Source organism: Peromyscus eremicus, chromosome 4 (genome assembly GCF_949786415.1).
Source record: "Peromyscus eremicus chromosome 4, PerEre_H2_v1, whole genome shotgun sequence".
Lineage (NCBI taxonomy): Eukaryota > Metazoa > Chordata > Mammalia > Rodentia > Cricetidae > Peromyscus > Peromyscus eremicus.
The window spans coordinates 66,692,634-66,711,149 of record NC_081419.1 but is presented as its reverse complement, the minus strand read 5'-3'; the positions used below and the strand labels follow the sequence as shown (position 1 = coordinate 66,711,149).

Here is an 18,516-nt window from a genome sequence, read left to right as displayed (position 1 = left end):
AGAAGTCACCAGTTCAGGAGTCAACACAGACACACATACCGCTTCAAAAACTTTTATTTGTACGAACAGTACCTAGTGCTTGATTTAGCTTAGAGTTTTTAAAAGACCAGAGATTGTATATATTTGAGTCTGGAAAACAGTTTCTGCTATTAATCAGAAATAATTGTTTCTACTTTTCTGGCTTATCTGTTTGTATAAGCCAAAAATCCAACCAAAGTGTCTTTTCCTGACAGATAGATGAGAAAACATTAGAAGGAGTATCCTGAATTCTAGTGTTGATTCTTGCTGGTGAAGGACATTTCTAGCTTAGTCTGCTGTCCCCTCCAAATCCTGAAGGAAAACTCTTAATACTTAATTCTTTATGGGAAAGTGACAACTAGCCCCGTTGCTGGCTGTGGACAAAAAGGAATGGGCCTTTCTTTCTGCATGGGAACCAAGGTGCTTCTATTAACACTGATCTGGTAAGGGGAGGCTGTGCCTAGGTCTGAGAAGATGCTGCTCTAAGCAGCCTGAAGTGAGGCACGGGGTCACAGGGGATAAGGGCAGAGTTCCAGCAGCCACCTGAGCAGCAGCAGTGTGAAAAGCCCTAAACAGAGAAACCCACGAGCCTGGGGTGGGCTGAGGCGCTGCCTTCCTCATGAATACCCAAACTAACACATTACTCTGAACTGGGGGAATTTCAGATTTGACTGGGGATCACAGAAAAGGGGAGGGCCAAGGAGTCAGCTGTTCCTCCCATCACTGTCTCTCAGGCCAACACAAATTGCAAATTGGTAAGCAGCACCTTAATGCCTCTTGTGACAGTTACAGCTGAAGTAGCAGGGTCGAGCTTATAGGTGTTGGCATCTCCCTTCTTATATCGATCCCTGAAGACGTAGATGCTTCCATTACAGCTAGCAATCTTCCAGAGGGATGGGGCAGAGCTCCAGGCCTCAGGAAGACAGAGCCGGGTGAAGCTGTCTAAAAGGGGATTATAGCACACCAGAGAGTCCCCCTCAGCCACAATGAACACCAGATCTTTATGCACAGCTGCATGCATGCGGCCTGCAAAGGGCAGCACATAGGGCTTCACGTGGCACTTGTCAGTCTCTGTGTCAAAGCACTGGATAAGTCGGGAAGGTTTGGTAAAGAAGTCTAGGTCATTCTCCTCGCCCCCTAGTAAGTAGATGATTCCATTGAGGTTGGCACCAGCAGCCCCAGATACAGCCACCTCTAACTGAGTTGTCTCTGTCCACACATTATCACCTACCCGATAGTAGATGACTGCGTTGGAAAGGGTATCCTGTAGTGTCTTGCCACCCAGGGAATAGATGGCGTCTTTCCCAGGCACGGATACCAGGGTATGCTGGAGGCGGTCCCGGGGCAAAGGAGCACACCACTCCCAGTCAACGGTGGCATTGTTGCATTTCCACATGCGCCGTGGTATGGACCCTCCCACTACATACAAGTCTCCACCATGCTTGCAGGCTGCAGTGATTTGGTGGCACAAGCTGTTTTGGCCACTTACACTGATGGAGTCATCTTCTGCACAGTGTAAGGACACAGCCAATGAGTGGGTGCGAGATGACTCTTTCCCAATAAGGTAAATGTGCACATTCTCCCCAATTTCCTGTTGGCAAAATTGAAATTCTGACATCAGCTCATGTGAAGACTGCTAAGACAGGTATCCTCAATGGTCAGGGCCTCACACTTACATCTTGCTCCAACCTCCTCCCCTCCAGTTAGTAGGAATCACTCTGACTTTTTTCCTAATTATTTTCTTCTAGGCACTTTATGCAGGGGCAGAGAATCTGTTTTGGTCATCCCTGCAATTCAATTTATTTACATATTTATTCAAACAAGATCTTGCTGTGTAGCACAAACTATTCATACTTAGATTCTCCTGCTTCAGCCTTCAAGGGGAATCACAGGTATGTATCCCATCTACTCTTGCTGCTTTTTTGCTTTTCAGTGTTGGAAAAACATGATACAAGGCAAGTATCCTAGAACTGAATTATATCCCAGGTCATCCCCTGCCTTTTTTTTTCCTTTTTCGATTTTTTGAGACAGGGTTTCTCTGTGTAGCTTTGGCTGTCCTAGATCTCGATCTGTAGACCAGGCTGGCCTCAGAGATCCACCTGACTCTGCCTTCCCAGTGCTGGGATTAAAGGCATGCGCCACTGCCACTCAGCATTTTTTTTTTAAATTGGTTTTTTTGAGATAGGGTTTCTCTGTGTGGTTTTGGTGCCTGTCCTGGATCTCGCTCTGTGGACCAGGCTGCATCTCCTGCTTTTTTGATGTTGCTGTTATTTTGTTTTTTGATTTTGTTTTCCAACACAGGGTTTCTTTGCTTAACTTTGGCTGTCTTAAAACTAGCTCTGTAGACCAGGCTGGTTTTGAACTCAGAGATCTGCCTGCCTTTGCCTCCCAAGTTCTGGGATTAAAGGTGTGTGCCACCACCACGCATCTGAGACAGAGTCTTATATAGGCTATGCTGGCCTTGAACCAACTATGTAGCTGAAGCTGATCCTCCTGTCTTCGTGTCCACTTCCCACGTGTTAAGCCATCACATCTAGCTAGAACTGTTAACTCAATGAAGAAAACAGTTCTTGAAGATAGCATTAAACCAGGCGGTGGTGGCACATGCCTGTAATCCCAGCACTCGGGAGGCAGAGGTAGGTGGATCTCTCTGCATTCAAGGCCAGTCTGGTCTACAAATCGAATATCAGAACCAATAAGGCCGTTAACACTGAGAAACCCTGTCTGGAAAAAAACAAAACAAAACAACAACAAAAAAAGAAGACAGTGTTAGAGAAGACAGTAAAAGCTCTATGAGGTTCAAAGCTCATAGACTGATGGCTTCTGGGATCAGAAAACACATCCAACTACCCAGTTCTTACTAACTTCAAGTTGGTGACTAATCAGTAGCTATCAAAAGAGGCTAGGTCAGAGACTGGGAAAATGGCTTGGGTGGGTAAGGGCACTTGCTATATAAGCATAAGGACCTGAGTTTGGTCCTTGTGGCCCACATAGTGGAAGGAGAGAACTGACCCCTGCATGTTGTCCTCTGACCCCCACACATACACCAAGAGACACACATTCCCTGCCAAAAGGAAGAAAGACAAAGATAAAAGGCCTCCGAGGGCTGGAATGCACAGAGATTATGGCACCTCAATCCTTAAGAAATGTGCCTCACCTTCAAGCTAGTCCTGAGTGACTCTGCAAAAGTCTCTCTTTCTTCTTTATTAAAATTGATCCAGGCTTCTATTGCCTCTGTTGGGTTCTGGGAACATGGAACACCATCTGTGGGAGCCAAAGGAAAAGCATGGTCATTAACAATATTACTGTTTTTTTTTTTTTTTTTTTTTTTTTGTTTTGTTTTGTTTTTGTTTTTGTTTTTCGAGACAGGGTTTCTCTGTGTAGCTTTGCACCTTTCCTGGAACTCGCTCTGTAGACCAGGCTAGCCTCGAACTCACAGAGATCCACCTGCCTCTGCCTCCTGAGTGCTGGGATTAAAGAAGTACGCCACCACCGCCCAGCTTTGTTTTGTTTTGTTTTTATAATTATGTGCATTGGTGTTTTGCCTGCATGTATGTCTGTGTAAGGGTGTCAGAAACCCTGGAACTGGAGTTAGAGACAGTTGTGAGCTGCCATGTTGGTGCTGGAAATTGAACTTGGGTCCTCTGGAAAAGCAGCCAGTGCTCTTAACCACTGAGCCATCTCTCCAGCTCATGTTTTCTTGTTGTTTGTTTTGTTTCTTCTAGACAGGGTCTTAAAAAAACAAAAATAAAAATATTAAAAAATATTTTACATGTATGGATATTTTGCCTGCATATGTCTGTGCACCACACGCATGTCTGGTGCCCATGACCATCAGAAGATAGCATCAGATACCCAGGAACTGGAGTTACTGATGGTTATAAGCCACCGTGTGGATTCTGGGAATTGAACCATGGTCGTCTGTAAGAATAACAAGTGCTCTTAACCGCTGAGCCATCGCTGAGCCATCCAGCCTCATCAATGACAATCTTTTTTTTGTTTTGTTTTGTTTTTTGAGACAGGGTTTCTCTGTGTAGCTTTGGAGCCTGTCCTGGAACTCGCTCTGTAGCCCAGGCTGGCCTTGAACTCACAGAGATCAGCCTGGCTCTGCCTCCCGAGTGCTGGGATTAAAGGCGTGCACCACCATCGCCTGACATCAATGACAATCTTAATGGGCTCTCAAGAAGAACTACAGCTGGAAGTAGTAGCGAATGCCTTTGATCCTGGCAGTTGGGAGGCAGAAGCAGACAGATCCCTGTGAGTTCAAGGCCAGCCTGGTCTACATGTCGAGTTAAAGGACAGCTATGGCTATGTAAAGAGACCCTGTCTCAAAATAAAAAAAAAAAAAAGACAAGCCACTTTATTAGCCCACCATTATATGTATTTGTTTATGCATGTATCTAATTACATACCTATGAAGTTAACTTGAAATTGCCCCACCACTAACATTTTGCAGTGCTGGGATCAAACCTAGGATCTCAAGTACACCAAGGAAGTGCTCTATGACTGAGTTACACCACTAACCCTGCCTTGCTTTTTACAAGAAAAGTCGATAGCATAATATGCTCTCATATGCCACAGAAGTCACCTACCAGGCTATAGAGTGTACGTCTAAAATATAGTTCCACCTCACTTGCAGGGGCAGAACTGTTACCTAAAGTTAGTACCCAAATGTTTCCCATTTTACATAGCTTGATTCATCATCTCCATCAATTTGTTTTAGTAAATAGTCCTGTAGGCCTTCATGGTATAGGGCAGATGAAAACATCAGGCACGTCTCACTTCCTTTTGTGGGAAAATGATAGCTTTTTACTCTTTAGCTACTTCTGTAAGGCACTCTGTCTGACAGCAGCTACACTGAACCTCAACCTCAATCTCAATCTCTACCAGAAATGATAATGTAAACCAACAATGGTTAGTTGCATAAACTTGAGAGTTCTCCTGAACCAGACTATCCACTGAAAATCATTCTTGATCAGCCGGGTATGATAAGCCCCTCCATGAACTTACCTGAGATGATATCAGTGAGTAGGTGGTGGGGCAGGTGGAGAAACTCCTCTGTGCTCTGCAGCTGGGCCAGGTGGGTCTTGGCACAGTGCTTGGCAGCAGTGTAGAGCTCAGGGTCACTGTGCCTGTCTGCAAGCCACATCACCTGAAGGCAGTTCCCCACTTGTACTGTGCGTGCCAAAAACCGAGAACATTCCTCAAAGAGAGATGTCAGCTGATACATGTCTGACACCTCGTAAATTTCCTGCAGCTCATCAGCTCGAAGTTTCACAGTCCCATGGTATATATAATCAACCAGGAGCTGGAAAACAGACTCACTGACATCCTGCAGCACGATCACCCGGTTGTGAGCCTCTTTCAGGTTGGAAGTGAACATGGATCGGAAGAAGCAGCTCTGAGCTGACAGGACCAGCCGGTGGAGCTGAAACTCTCGGCCTTCCACTGAAATGGTGACGTCAGCAAAGAGCTCCTCCTCCAAACACAGTTTCATGATGCCCTGAGCCACTCGGCCTGAGTGGGAGCGGTCTTTGAAAGTATAGTTCACAAAGTAGTTTTCATCCATGGATGCTCCAGGCTCCTCTGGTGACTCCATGGTAGCCAACTTCTCTCTCTGCCAGCTATCTGCAAAGCAATACCACCCTAAGTATTTGAGTAATTCACAGACATTGTCCATGAATCCAACTGTCCAACTCAAGATAGGGGAAGGGGGAAACAGGAGCAAAGTGGCTTTGGACTGGCCTTATTCCTGGCACTGCCAACATGGCCCATGACATTCCTTCACCCAAAGTTTTTCTGCAGTGGGGTCTCTGCTCCAGTGAAATCAATTAAAAGTTCTATCTCTGCTGTTTTTTCTTGAGGGAAAATAAGATATTCCTGATGCTGAGTAACAAGTCAGATATTCCTGATGCTAGTAAGTCTTTTAACAAGTAAAAGACTTAGGACTTAGGTCAGCTGGAAAGAAGGAGGAAGCCTATGATCTTAGAAGATTTATTAACCAAATAATTTGGATATATAACTAGTGAGACTCAGGGGAAGCATAATTAAACCAAAAAGAAGAAGAAGAAAGTAAATAAAGCAAGACATCCAGTTATTGTGGTTAGATTCCCTCCTTGCCTGGACCTAAGAGTGCAGACCCTCCTATATGAGGCCTGGGCCTGGACATCCATTACTTCCATCTTTACTCTTTTCTGAGCGGCTCTTCCCTACTTACCCACTCGCCCCAATGAGTTCCTAAAGAAGCTCCAGAGAGCCCAGCCGTCCCCGGCCGGGGGCACAAGGAAGTCCATAACCCTGTGCAATCGGACCGCGCCACCTAGAGTCGCCTAGGAAACGGTCTCCAAGGAAACCGTCCGTCGGCTCCCCCACCCTCCCTCATCAAAAGCTTAGCTCAGGAGCAGGGGAGCGGTGTGGAACTTAGAACCCAGAACGCCCACCCTTTCCCTTTCTCTCACCTGTCCGATTCTTTGCTGCTGCTTCTTCTCTTCGGCCTCCGCTGTACCGAGCAAGGGCTACGTACACCTCACGGTTTCCCCACCTGCGGGTCTTTCTTACCTGCGTTACCTCCTTTCATGCCAGTGCCCAGATCCGGAACCTCTGCTTCCCGCCCCGCGTCTGCCCGGAAGAAGATTCATTGCACACTTCCACTTCCGGTCCGTGCCCTTGGGGCTCCGTGGCCTGGGTGCTGTCCTTCGGCTATTTTGTCAGCATCCTAGGAACATGGCGGCTGCCGCAGCCAGGGTCTGGTGGCGTGGGCTCGTAGGGGCCGCTTCCGTAGCCAGGGGTGAGCAAGGGACAGCCGAGACCACGGGCAGCGGCAGCGGCGCGCCCGACACGGAGACCTCTGGCGTCTCACCCGCGCCTTTGTGCCTTTTTCTCTCTGTGCAGGGACTGAGCGACCCTCAGTGCTGTTGCAGCGGGTGAGGAGGGAGAGCGCGGCGGCTGACACGCGCCGTGAGTATGTGCGGACAGCGCTCTTCTCCCCAGCGTTAGCAGGGGGTTTTCATGGTCCTGTCAGATGTTTGTCCTTGCCCTGGAATACCCTTCCCTCCTGGCAAATCTCTGCTTGTCCTTGGAGATTGCTAAGGACTCCACCTTGCTGTTAGAATCGAGTACTTCCTGTGCCCTAGATATTTGTTCCCTTCTGATCTTGATCGCCCATTGCCCGTTTTCATGATTATTTTATCCTCCGATTAAATTGTCAGCTCTTTGAGGGCAGGTAACAAAACCTTTGAGACCCAAAGTCCAGAAATAATAATAGGTCACATCAATCTAGTACTTACTAGGCACCGTAAGGCTTTAAGCCTTATAGTGAATCATTTCCGTTGGACTTCATAATAGCCTAATGAGATGCATAATATTTTACTGTCCGTACTATAGATCATGAAACAATCCAGATAGTTAAAATTTTCAGTCATAGACCTAGTGAACGACAAAACAGGTCTTCGGAAAATACTTAATCATTAATTCTTTGCCTGTGATGTGTGGGTGCTCAAGTATTTAGTGATCATGTGATTTTATGTTCAGCCAACAGAATCATGCTGGAAAACGGAAAGCCTGGCTTTCTTCCCATTTCTGGACATTAATTTTCTTATAGCTACACAAAGGAACTGGAAGTAGAGTATGGGCAATGAGATAATCTTCCAGGGCTCCTCAGCCCTGAAATTCTTTCAGAACTTTGTATAAGCAAGTGTCAAGGAGAGAAAGGAGAGAAAGAGAAACAGAAGACTGATTCCCATCCTTAAAGAGCTCTGAGTCTAATAGAAGGGCTGATGCTGTTGCTTTTTGTCATGAGTAGAAGAAATATGCGGAACAGCTGTGGAATAGTGTAGACAGGAAGCAAAGACCCCATCTACAGTAACAAGAGTCTTGGTGTACTGTGAAAGAGAAGTAGTGTTTCCCCCTAAGTTTTGATCACTTCTTAATTCCTGGAAGGTACTTTGCACCTGAGCCTTTAAGATTCTTCAGGTGGCCCAGCATTTAAGGGCACCAGCTGTTCATCCAGAGGAGCCAGATTCAATTCCCAGCACCCACATGTCAGTTCATAACCATTTATAACTCCAGTCTCAGGGGATCTGACATTCTTCTGTCCTCTGTGAGCACCAGGCATTCACGTGTGCTTAGGCAAATATGCAAGCAAAACACCAAAATAAAAGTAAATAATAAAAAAAAAAAGGGTCTTCAGGAAGTCCTACTGAGAGATAATCTTTTTTTAAGCCCAAGAGACTTGAGGCAGGGCTGGTTGCTACTTTTCCCTTTATACCTTTTTCTCTCCAGCCACTGTCAGACCACGGAATGATGTAGCCCACAAGCAGCTCTCAGCATTTGGAGAGTATGTGGCTGAAATCCTACCCAAGTATGTTCAACACGTTCAGGTAATACTCATTGTCCTTGGGTCTGGGTCAAGAATCATTACTCATTTATTTCGTCACCTTAAACCAGTGGTTCTCAACCTGTAGGTCATGACTCCAGGAGTCTGCCCAAGACCCTCAGAAAACACAGATACTTACACTGCGATTCCTGTCAGTAGCAAATATTACAGTGATGAAGTAGTAATAAAAATAATTTTATGGGCCGGGCGGTGGTGGCGCACGCCTTTAATCCCAGCACTTGGGAGGCAGAGGCAGGCGGATCTCTGTGAGTTCGAGGCCAGCCTGGGCTACCAAGTGAGTTCCAGGAAAGACGCAAAGCTACACAGAGAAACCCTGTATCAAAAAACCAAAAAATAAATAAATAAATAAATAATTTTATGGTTGGGGGTCACCACAACATTAGGAGCTGTATTAAAGGGTCACAGCATTAAGGTTGAAAACCTTCCCAAGGCTATACAACAAAACCCTGTCTCAAAAAACAAAAGCAAAAGGTTGAAAACCACGGCCTTAGAACAAGTGACTCCTGCTGAAGTCAGCTCCTTCCTCAGTCACTATTTCTTCTCTCCACACCACCTTTCTGTGTCTGCAGGTGACCTGCCTTAATGAGTTAGAAATCTGTATCCATCCTGATGGAGTCATCCCAACGCTGACTTTCCTGAGGGACCACACCAATGCACAATTCAAATCCTTGGCTGACATGACAGCGGTAGATGTCCCAACTCGGCAGAACCGCTTTGAGGTCAGTTAAATGTGAGGTTTGGGGCCCAGATCCATTGCTCGCTTGCATACTTGGGAAGCATGCATAATGCCCCAGCATTGCCTAAAACTAGGTGTATTGGTAGACCTCTACTCCTAGCACTTGGGGACTGAGGGCAGGGGGATCACAAGTTCAAGGTGATCTACAGCTGCATAGGGAGTTCAAGGAAAACTAGGGCAAAATAAGATGAGATGCTAATTAAAAAAAGAGAGAGGTTTGGGAACTAAAGGGAAGAAAGACATAGATGGTTTCCTAAGTGATAACTATGGAAACCAGAGCCTCCTTAGTTTCAACTTTAGTCTGGGTCACACAGAACATTGCAGAATTTTTGTTGGCTTCCTTCCTTCTTGTATTTTTCCTTTTCTTCTGTTGTTTTGAGACAGGGTCTCACTGTGTTGGCCTGGAACTTTTCAAAGCTTAGATGATCTTCATATATCAGCTTACTAAATAGTCACCTTGCTTTACTCTGCTTGACTTTTTAAAAATTTTCTGCTGTGTGATGGCCCATTCACCTAGCACTTGGGAGGTAGAGACAGGCAGATCCTTGTGAGTTTGAAGCCAGCCTGGTGTACATAACAAATTTCTGGACAGTCAGATTCTGTCTCAAGAAAATACACATAAATAATACATATAAATAATGTTATACACACACGTTACACACACGCACGTTATTTATATACGTGTGTGTGTGTGTGTGTGTGTGTGTGTGTGTGTGTACACACTGGGCATTGTACTCTACTACTGAGCTATATCCACAGTTGGGGATTTGGTGTTACATGGATCAGGAGGATCTTTTGTGGCTGGCTTGGACTTTTTTGTTAACTAATAAAATTAAAAGATCATATAATATTAAAATAGGATCATTTATCTTGGTGACTTTAGAATGCTCATGTCATTGCAGATATAATTCCTCAAATCAAAGAACCCAGGAAAGAACTGTTAAAAGCAATTGAAAATAAGTTTGGGGAGCTGGCAGTATTGCTCAGTGGTAGAGTACAAGCTTAACATGCACAAAGTCTTGGGTTAAGTCCCATCACCAACAAAAACAAAAAAAGACATTATATATTAGAGTATTTAACCTTGACCATGAAAGGGGCTGGAGAGATGCCTCAGTGGTTAGAGCAATGGCTACTCTTGCAGAGGACCAAGGTTTGGTTCCCAGCACCCACCCACCTGGTAGCTCACAGCCACCTGCAACTCCAACTCCAGGGGACCTGACGCCCCCTTCTGACCTCTGCAGGAACTGCACACACAGTGCACAAAACTAACCTTGATCATGAAAAACAAGCAACAGTCGCAGCAACAACTAAGCAAACTTGGATGAAAGAAATTAAAACATCTCTGCAGTCAACATGAACAGCTCTGAGACTGTCACATAAAACTTTTTTTTTTTTTTTGGCTTTTTCGAGACAGGGTTTCTCTGTGTAGCTTTGGTGCCTGTCCTGGAACTCACTCTGTAGGCCAGGCTGGCCTGGAACTTACAGACAGCCTCCTGGCTCTGCCTCCTGAGTGCTGGGATTAAAGGCGTGTGCCCCACCGCCCAGCTTAAAACTTTTGATGTATAGAAAGAAAGCCCTCAGTAAATTGTAAATTATAGTCTATTTTTAAGGTAATAAATAAGCTTTATTTTAAAAATCATTTGACAGAAATTTTGTTTAAAACATGAGCACTGATACAATAGCTAAATAAAATACCCATTAAAACCAGGCACAGTGGCTTACATCTTTAAATTCAAGGCCAATCTGGTCTATGGAGCAAGTTTCAGGAAAGCCAAGGTTACATAGTAACCCTATCTCAAAAAAACAACAACAAAAAACCTTTTTAAAAAAGTATTTTAGATGAAAAATAGTAAACAGAAGTGCTAGTAAGTTATACTACAATAACTCTTGGCAAAAAGTTAAGCTGGGGCAAGCAGGATGGCTCAGTAGGTGGCAGTGCTTGCTTGGAAAGCCTGACAACTTTATTTCTAGCCCCAGAGCCGCCAGTGGAAGAGAACGGATTTCCAGAAGCGCACACACACACACAAATAATAATAATAATAATAATAATAATAATAATAATAAGAAGAAGAAGAAGAAGAAGAAGAAGAAGAAATAACAAACAGACTCAGAAGGACACGTAGAAGAAGAAGAAGAAGAAGAAGAAGAAGAAGAAGAAGAAGAAGAAGAAGAAGAAGAAGAAATAACAAACAGACTCAGAAGGACACGAAGAAGAAGAAGAAGAAGAAGAAGAAGAAGAAGAAGAAGAAGAAGAAGAAGAAGAAGAAATAACAAACAGACTCAGAAGGACACGTAGCCTGTCTGGAGGCTTTTGAGAAGACGGAGAACAGTTGTGCCAGATCTTGGTAGGGTCACCCTATGGAGTGTCAACTGGCTTGAAACTTGCCATGTAGACCTTGACCTCAGCAGTCCTCCTGCCTCAGCCTTCTAAGTACTTAATGGTGTTGGAACTCAACAGGTGGACAGAAGAGCAGACGTTAACCTAGTGAGGGTTAGGGCAGGTGGGCAGGGAGAACCTCCAGAGGGAATGACGTGGACAGCGATGGGGCAGCTAACTTGAGCACAGCCTCAGGTGTGGCCGAAGCCTTTGTAAGTAGTTGTAGAGACTACAGGATCACAGGTGGAGTCGTGCCTCACTGTATCCTTAATAACTGATGTTCTCTCAATGGTGACATACGCCTTTAATCCCAGCACTGGGAAGCAGAGGCAGGCGGAGTTCAAGGAAAGGCTGGTTTACAGAGTGAGTTCCAGGACAGCCAGGGCTACACAGAGAAACCCTGTTTTGAAAACCAAAAATAAAAACTGATACTCTCATTTAGACCTCATCCTATAGCTGCCTTGTTCCTCCAGCTTCTTCTCTCCCTAGATTGTCTACAACCTGCTGTCTCTGCGCTTCAACTCTCGGATCCGGGTGAAGACCTATACAGATGAGCTGACGCCCATTGAGTCCATAGTCTCTGTGCACAAGGCGGCCAACTGGTATGAGAGGGAGGTGAGCTATTGGATGTGGTGGGCCTGCGCTGGGCCAGAAGCACAGCATTGTCTGTAACTATGAGGTATGGGGCAGTGCAACTCATTTGCTCTTGGCCCTGATGGACAGGTTGCCTGAGAGCTGTTCTTTTCTAGGTCTGGGACATGTTTGGAGTTTTCTTTGTTAACCACCCTGATCTAAGAAGGATCCTGACAGACTATGGCTTCGAGGGACATCCTTTCCGGAAAGACTTTCCTCTCTCTGGCTATGTTGAGGTAGAAACCTTAACACTGGGGTAGCGATCATGGAGCCTGAGATCATAAGCATGATGGGAATAGGATCTGTAGATTATCTGTAGGTTTAAGAGCCTGTGCTGCAGGCCTAGTTTTATTTTATGAAGTGGGGCAGGTTATTTGATTTGGCCATGAGACAGCTTTCTCATCTGTATAAAGCCTGATATATTGTGTGTTAGTTAAAGCTAGCCATTATTGTAATGATTTTGGGGGGGGGCGCTTTTTTTTTGTAAGATTTATTTATTCATTATGTATATAGTGATCTGCCTGCATGTATGTCTGCAGGACAGAAGAAGGCATCAGATCTCATTACAGATGGTTGTGAGCCACCATGTAGGTGCTGGATATTGAACTCAGGACCTCTGGAAGAACAGCCAGTGCTCTTAACCTCTGAGCCATCTCTCCAGCCTGGAAGGCGCTTTTTGAGACAGGGTTTTTCTGTGTAACCACCCTGGCTGTTCTGAAGAGCAGGCTGGCCTTAAACTCACAGCACTGGGCTTAAAGATTTACACCATTAATGCCTGGCTTGTATTTTATTTTTTAAGATTTTTATTTTTATGCTAGGCAGTGGTGGCACACACCTTTAATCCCAGCACTTGGCAGGCAGAGGCAGGCAGATCTATGTGAGTTCTAGGCCAGCCTGGTCTACCGAGTAAGTTCTAGAATAGCCAATGCTATACACAGAGAAACCCTGTCTTGAAAAAAAAAGCAGGGGTGGGGGGGTGGGGGGTGGATTTATTTTTATGAGTATGAGTGTTTGTCTGTGTATATGTATATGTGTGCCTGTACCAGATCCCCTGAAACTGGAGTTACAGCTGGTGATAGTCCACCACGTCCAGTGCTAGGAATCAAATCTGAAGAACAGCTAGTGCTCTTAATGGCTAGACAGTCTTTCTAGCCACTTGTTTTTGTTTTGTTTTGCTTTTTTGTTTTCGTTTTTTGAGACAGGGTTTCTCTGTCCTGTCTCTGTCCTCAGGCCTGGCTGTCCTGGAACTGACTCTGTAGCCCAGGCTGGTCTCGAACTCACAGAGATCCGCCTGGTTCTGCCTCCCGAGTGTTGGGATTAAAGGCATGTGCCACCACCGCCCGGCTCTGATACATTCTTATTATCCCAATACTAGGGAAGCTGAGGCAGAAGGACTGTATTACGGCCAGCTTGGGCATGGCAAGAGCCTATTAAAGGGGTGGGGACTGGAAGATGGCTCAGTTGGTAAAGTGCCTGCTGCACAAGCAGGAGGACCTGAATGTGGATCCCCAGTATCCATGTAAATGCATGGATGTAAGCCAGGCATGGTGGTGGATGCCTTTAATCCCAGGATTTTGGAGGCTGAGGCAGGCAGATCTCTCTTGAGTTCCAGAGGAGCCTTTAATCCCAGCACTCAGAGGTAGAAACAAGCAGACCCTGAGATGAAGACCAGCATCATCTACAGAGTGAGTTCCAGGACAGCCAGCGCTACACAGAGAAACTCCAACCCCCTAAACCAAAAATAACAGTAAAAGCTAGCTGTATGTGTAACCAAGGAGGTCTCTGGAGCTCATTAGTCAGCCAGTCTAGTCTAGTCAGTGAGCTCTAAGCTTAGTGGGAGGCCCCTTCTTAAAAATAAGGGAAGGGCCAAGGAGATGGCTCCGTTGGTCATGCACTTAGAAGACCTGAGTTTTGATCCCCAGAACCCAGGTAAAGCAGTGCACAGTAACTCACGTATGTAATCCCTGTGCTCCTGCAGCAAGATGGGCAGTGGAGACAGGAGAATCCCAGGGAGTTCATGGGCTGGCCAGCCTGCACACAGCAGTAAACAACAGCACTTACATAGCACACACACACACACACACACACACACACACACACACACACACACACTGTATAAACATGATTCATACACATTAAATAAATAACGTGGAAAATGGCCAAGAAAGATACTTGATGTTGACCTCTGATCTCCATATATGCACATGCTCACATGAATGTGTATATACATTGTGCACACACAAAAAGGATAGATGGCCCCTGAGGAGGGGTCATAGTTTTAGTGGCCTGGCAAGTTGTTTATTAGCACACATATGAATTTGTAGTGAGGTAATTTAGAAATGCTGAGATGCATGACATTCCTGACCTGCTTTTTCTTTTCTTTCTTCCTTTTTTTTTTTTTTTTTTTTGTCTTTTTAATGTTTTTGGACGGGGTCTCACTGTATAGTCCCGGCTAGCCTGGAACTCACTCTGTAGACCACTCTGTAGACAGACTCACAGAGATGTCTGCCTCTGCCTCCCATGTGCTGGGATTAAAGGCTTTTATCACTACCACCCAGCCTCATTTTTTTTTTTTTTTTTTGGTGTGTGTGTGTGTGTGTGTGTGTGTGTGTGTGTGTGTGTGTTGATTTTTGGTTTTTTTTTTTTTTTTTTTTTTTTTTTGAGGCAGGTTCTCTATGTAGCCCTGCCTGTCCTAGAGCCTTGTAGACCAGGCTGGCCTTGAACTCAACAGAGATTCTTCTGCCTTACCTCCTGAGTGCTGAGACTAAAGGGGAACACCACCACACCCAGCCTAAATTTAATTTTCAGCCACTGACTGTTCCTAATCTGAGATCAGTACTTGCTATTACCTTTTAAGGTGTGTGGTTGGGTGAGCATTAAGTCTGCTAGCAGATAGATAATTCAGAGCTCAAGATGTAACATGGCAAGGGAATCAACAATGCTGGCAGCAGGTAAAAAGGAAAGGCCATTTTGAAATCCCACACATTAGTTTATTTCCATGTGTGACCACATGGGTAGTAGGCATGGGTGTGACAGAGCCTGTAAAGAGTACTGAACAGAAGTCAAGGGAAGAGGGAAGGGGACTGGAGGTCATGTGAAATGGGATCCTCAGTTATCAGTTCTAACTTTGGCTCCTGCAGCTCCGTTATGACGATGAGGTGAAGCGGGTGGTAGCTGAACCAGTGGAGTTTGCCCAAGAATTCCGCAAGTTTGACCTCAACAGTCCCTGGGAGGCTTTCCCTGCCTATCGTCAGCCTCCTGAGAGTCTGCAGCTTGAAGCTGGAGACAAGAAGCCTGAAGCCAAGTAGCTTCAAAAGCATGTGGATCCTAGAGGAAGAATGACTTATCTATGGTTGTCTGTGTAAATAAACTCCTAGGGACATTCACCCCTTCCTCTGTGTTTTTTGTTTGTTTGTTTGGCTGCTTTTTTGAGACAGGGTTTCTCTGTGTAGCCCTGGCTGTCCTGGAACTCAGATCTGCCTGCCTCTGCCTCCTGAGTGCTAGGATGAAAGGCAAGCGCCACCACCTGGCTGCCTGTGTGTGTTTTTCAAATGTTTACTTATTTAGTGGGGGTGGCAGCACATACGGAGGTCAGGGGATGATCTACAGGAGTGATCTCCCACCATGTGAGTTCTAGGAATTGAACTCGGGTCATCAGGCTCCGCAGTATGTGCTCTTTCTGCTGAGGTGCTCCCTTCCCCAGCCCCTCCCTCATGTGCTATATTGGGTAGAAATGGCACTGACTCAGGAGAGGTGGGTAGAGGTGTTCCCTGCCAAATCCGTCTATTTAATGGGACAGTATGCTACAGTTGTAGACATTGTGCTCTGTAGGCCTCCATGTGTTTCTAGGGGGTTCTGGAGCTGTAATTCGGTCTTCATAGTCCTTGGGGTTTAGAATAGGTGTGGCATGTTTTTTAGTGACAACTGAAGGGCCTGGAAACTGCTGAAGAAAGCCCTTATCTCAGCAGACTGTATTGGAGGCAGCTGATAGATCCAGGGGCCTGGGTGGGGCCAGGAAAACCCCAATCTACTGTGTTCCCACCTAAACATCACAGGGTTCTCTGGGCCAAGTGTAAGAGCCCATCCATCTGAGCAAGAACAAACATGCTTCTGTAAAAATGAAGAGTCCCCATCTCTGAGGGGTGAAAATAGCCCCCAGAAGGTGAATGAGGCCATAGCCAGCCCGCCCTACTCAGCACTGAAGACTGACACAACTTACCCTTTCCTGCAGGGAAAGTTGGAGCTGTGGTAGGCAGATGAAGAGCAGAGCGCTTCTGGGGGGAAAGAGTCAGAGGACATGGCTGGGGCACTACAGTTCCTGCTGTCTAGTGGTAGCCATTGGTCTCCCTCGGGTGGCTTTAGCTCAGAATCATGCAGGTGATTCAAGGGCTTCAGGGGGGGTGGCTAGGAGCCAAGAAAAGGCTGTTGGCCGACACCAGGTACAGTTGGCTCTTTGAGCCTCACATGGCAAAGGAGCTGTGGGCCTGGTGAGTGCTATAGTGGGTGATGGTGTGGAAAGCCTATGGAGATGAGTTTCCGTGCTTACTGTTGTTCTGGAACAACAGTAATGTTCAGGGCATTGTGCAAGTTATAGGAGCCATGTTAGGTTTCTGCCAAGAGGGGAGTCAGACTTGGCATGCACTGGGATAAGATCCATGCCTGGGAGGGTGACTATCAGCATGCATATATGTGCATTTGGAATAGGGGAGGGGACATGAGATGGCATCCACGAACTTTTCTGATAAAGATGCCTCCTGGGCAACAGAAAAGTTTTCTGGGAGGCTGTGTTCAGAGTGAAGGATCAGCAGGGATCTGATTCCTCTCTACTGCCTCAGGCCAATCCATGGACGGCTCTGTTGTGGGAAGTGGCCTCCAGGAGCCAGAGGGCCTGGAAGTGATGCTTAAGTTCCATTCTTCCTAGCCTGGACCATGGGTTTGAAAGAGAGCTAAGGGTAGACCTTCCTGTGGTAAGGAGCAGCCAACATGAGTCCCTACCACCAGTTTATGGCCTCCCCAATGCCTTACCCACTCTTGCTCCCATGCCTGACCCCTAAGGACAGCCCACCCCTAAAATAGCTCCTCTTGCAGCTGCTCTGGGCCAGGGTGGAAGTGGACATCATGGACAGCTGTACGTCCAGGATCCACACATCCAGGCCGTCGACTCAGGCTCCTGCAGCAGCACCTGCCAGTGATTTGGAGGGTGCTAAGTAGTGGCTACAGCAATTCTAGGATCTTCAGAGACGGCCTCTTAGCCCTTCAGCATCTGCTTCTTATAGGCCTGGTGTGTGTCTATCAGCTCCATGAGACCAGTGAGGCTGAGGAGAGGGGTTGATGGTCCCAGGTCTTTGCCCTCCTGACACAGGAAACACTTTGGACCTGTGCAAGAGTTTCTGTCCCGGGGAGGTAGGTGGGGGGATCCTGGGCCTCCATCCTTGACCCTAGCGCCTGACCCTTCCCTCTCACTTGACATCTCCCTGCTCATCACCCTTTCTCTACCCTGGACAGGACTCCATCTGGCTTCTGGTTTTTCCTAGTCAGATCTCTGGCCTAGCTTGGCCCTTGGTTCTTGACCACTCATGCTTATTCCTAGTCTCGTTCCATAGACCCAGCTAAGGCCTGGGTTTCGGCAATAAGCACAGTGCTAAGGTAAGGGCAAGACTGGCAGCCAGTGGTTACATGGAGGTGTGTCCAGAGGTCAGTGTTGAAAAGTGTGTTTAATTTAATACATGCTGAAAGAAAAGCAGCCCTAAGGTAAATCAATGTTGGCTCCTCTGACTCCTGTCCCTGCAGTCCTGTGAAATATGGAAACCCCGTGTGCCTGTCACCAAGTCTTAAGAGATTCACTTCAAAGCTAACCAAGACTCTATGGTCTCTGAGACTGCTAGGAGCATAGACTGGACTTCAGTGGCTCTATTTACAAGAGGCGTAGAGGGCAAAAGTGGAGGAACATTACACCTCTTTGTGGAGAGGAAAGGAAAGGGTCTTTTGTTTCGTCTCAAGCCTCACGCGTAACATCTCAGAGCAAGGAATAAAGCCGGGCGAAGACCCTCGCAGAGTCGGGCTCAGGCCGTGCAGGGTATGTGTTGCCCTGATTCTGTGTGGCTCTGTTCTGGCCTCCCAGGGCCCGTCTCACTTTCGTGCCTAAGACAACCTAGGCTAACACGTGTTCTGAGCAAATCACTCAGCCCATTCTGGGAGGGCGGGTGGCAAGGCAACCAGGTCCAGCCCTTACCTCAGTCCCATGCCCTACTGAAAGAAGGAACATGCTGTTTCCTTGAATCCCGTGTTCCTAGTAGGTTAGAGCAGTAGGATGATAATCCCTGTCACTGAGAAGCATAATCTGGGCCCGAAGAAGAA

At 46.4% G+C, this 18,516-nt stretch overlaps 3 protein-coding genes across 3 annotated transcripts; 2 read left to right on the top strand and 1 right to left on the bottom strand.

Moving 5' to 3' along the window:
• Positions 1–38: 38 nt before the first annotated feature.
• Positions 39–6,724, bottom strand: Kbtbd4 (kelch repeat and BTB domain containing 4). Its single transcript, XM_059260869.1, has 4 exons — positions 6,477–6,724; positions 5,029–5,646; positions 3,176–3,282; positions 39–1,609 (listed from the first exon to the last, which is right to left on the bottom strand). Exons 2-4 carry the CDS (start codon positions 5,615–5,617, stop codon positions 749–751), a joined length of 1,557 nt encoding a protein of 518 aa, XP_059116852.1. The 5' UTR covers positions 5,618–5,646; positions 6,477–6,724; the 3' UTR covers positions 39–748.
• On the top strand, positions 6,423–15,545 carry Ndufs3 (NADH:ubiquinone oxidoreductase core subunit S3). The gene is made up of 7 exons (XM_059260870.1): positions 6,423–6,805; positions 6,910–6,975; positions 8,299–8,396; positions 8,983–9,132; positions 12,016–12,141; positions 12,276–12,395; positions 15,300–15,545. Exons 1-7 carry the CDS (start codon positions 6,742–6,744, stop codon positions 15,465–15,467), a joined length of 792 nt encoding a protein of 263 aa, XP_059116853.1. The 5' UTR covers positions 6,423–6,741; the 3' UTR covers positions 15,468–15,545.
• Positions 15,546–17,142: 1,597 nt separating this feature from the next.
• On the top strand, positions 17,143–17,566 carry Fam180b (family with sequence similarity 180 member B). Its single transcript, XM_059258900.1, is given in 4 exon segments — positions 17,143–17,288; positions 17,290–17,339; positions 17,342–17,411; positions 17,413–17,566. Coding segments are annotated over 4 exon segments (420 nt in total).
• The last annotated feature ends 950 nt before the right edge of the window (positions 17,567–18,516 follow it).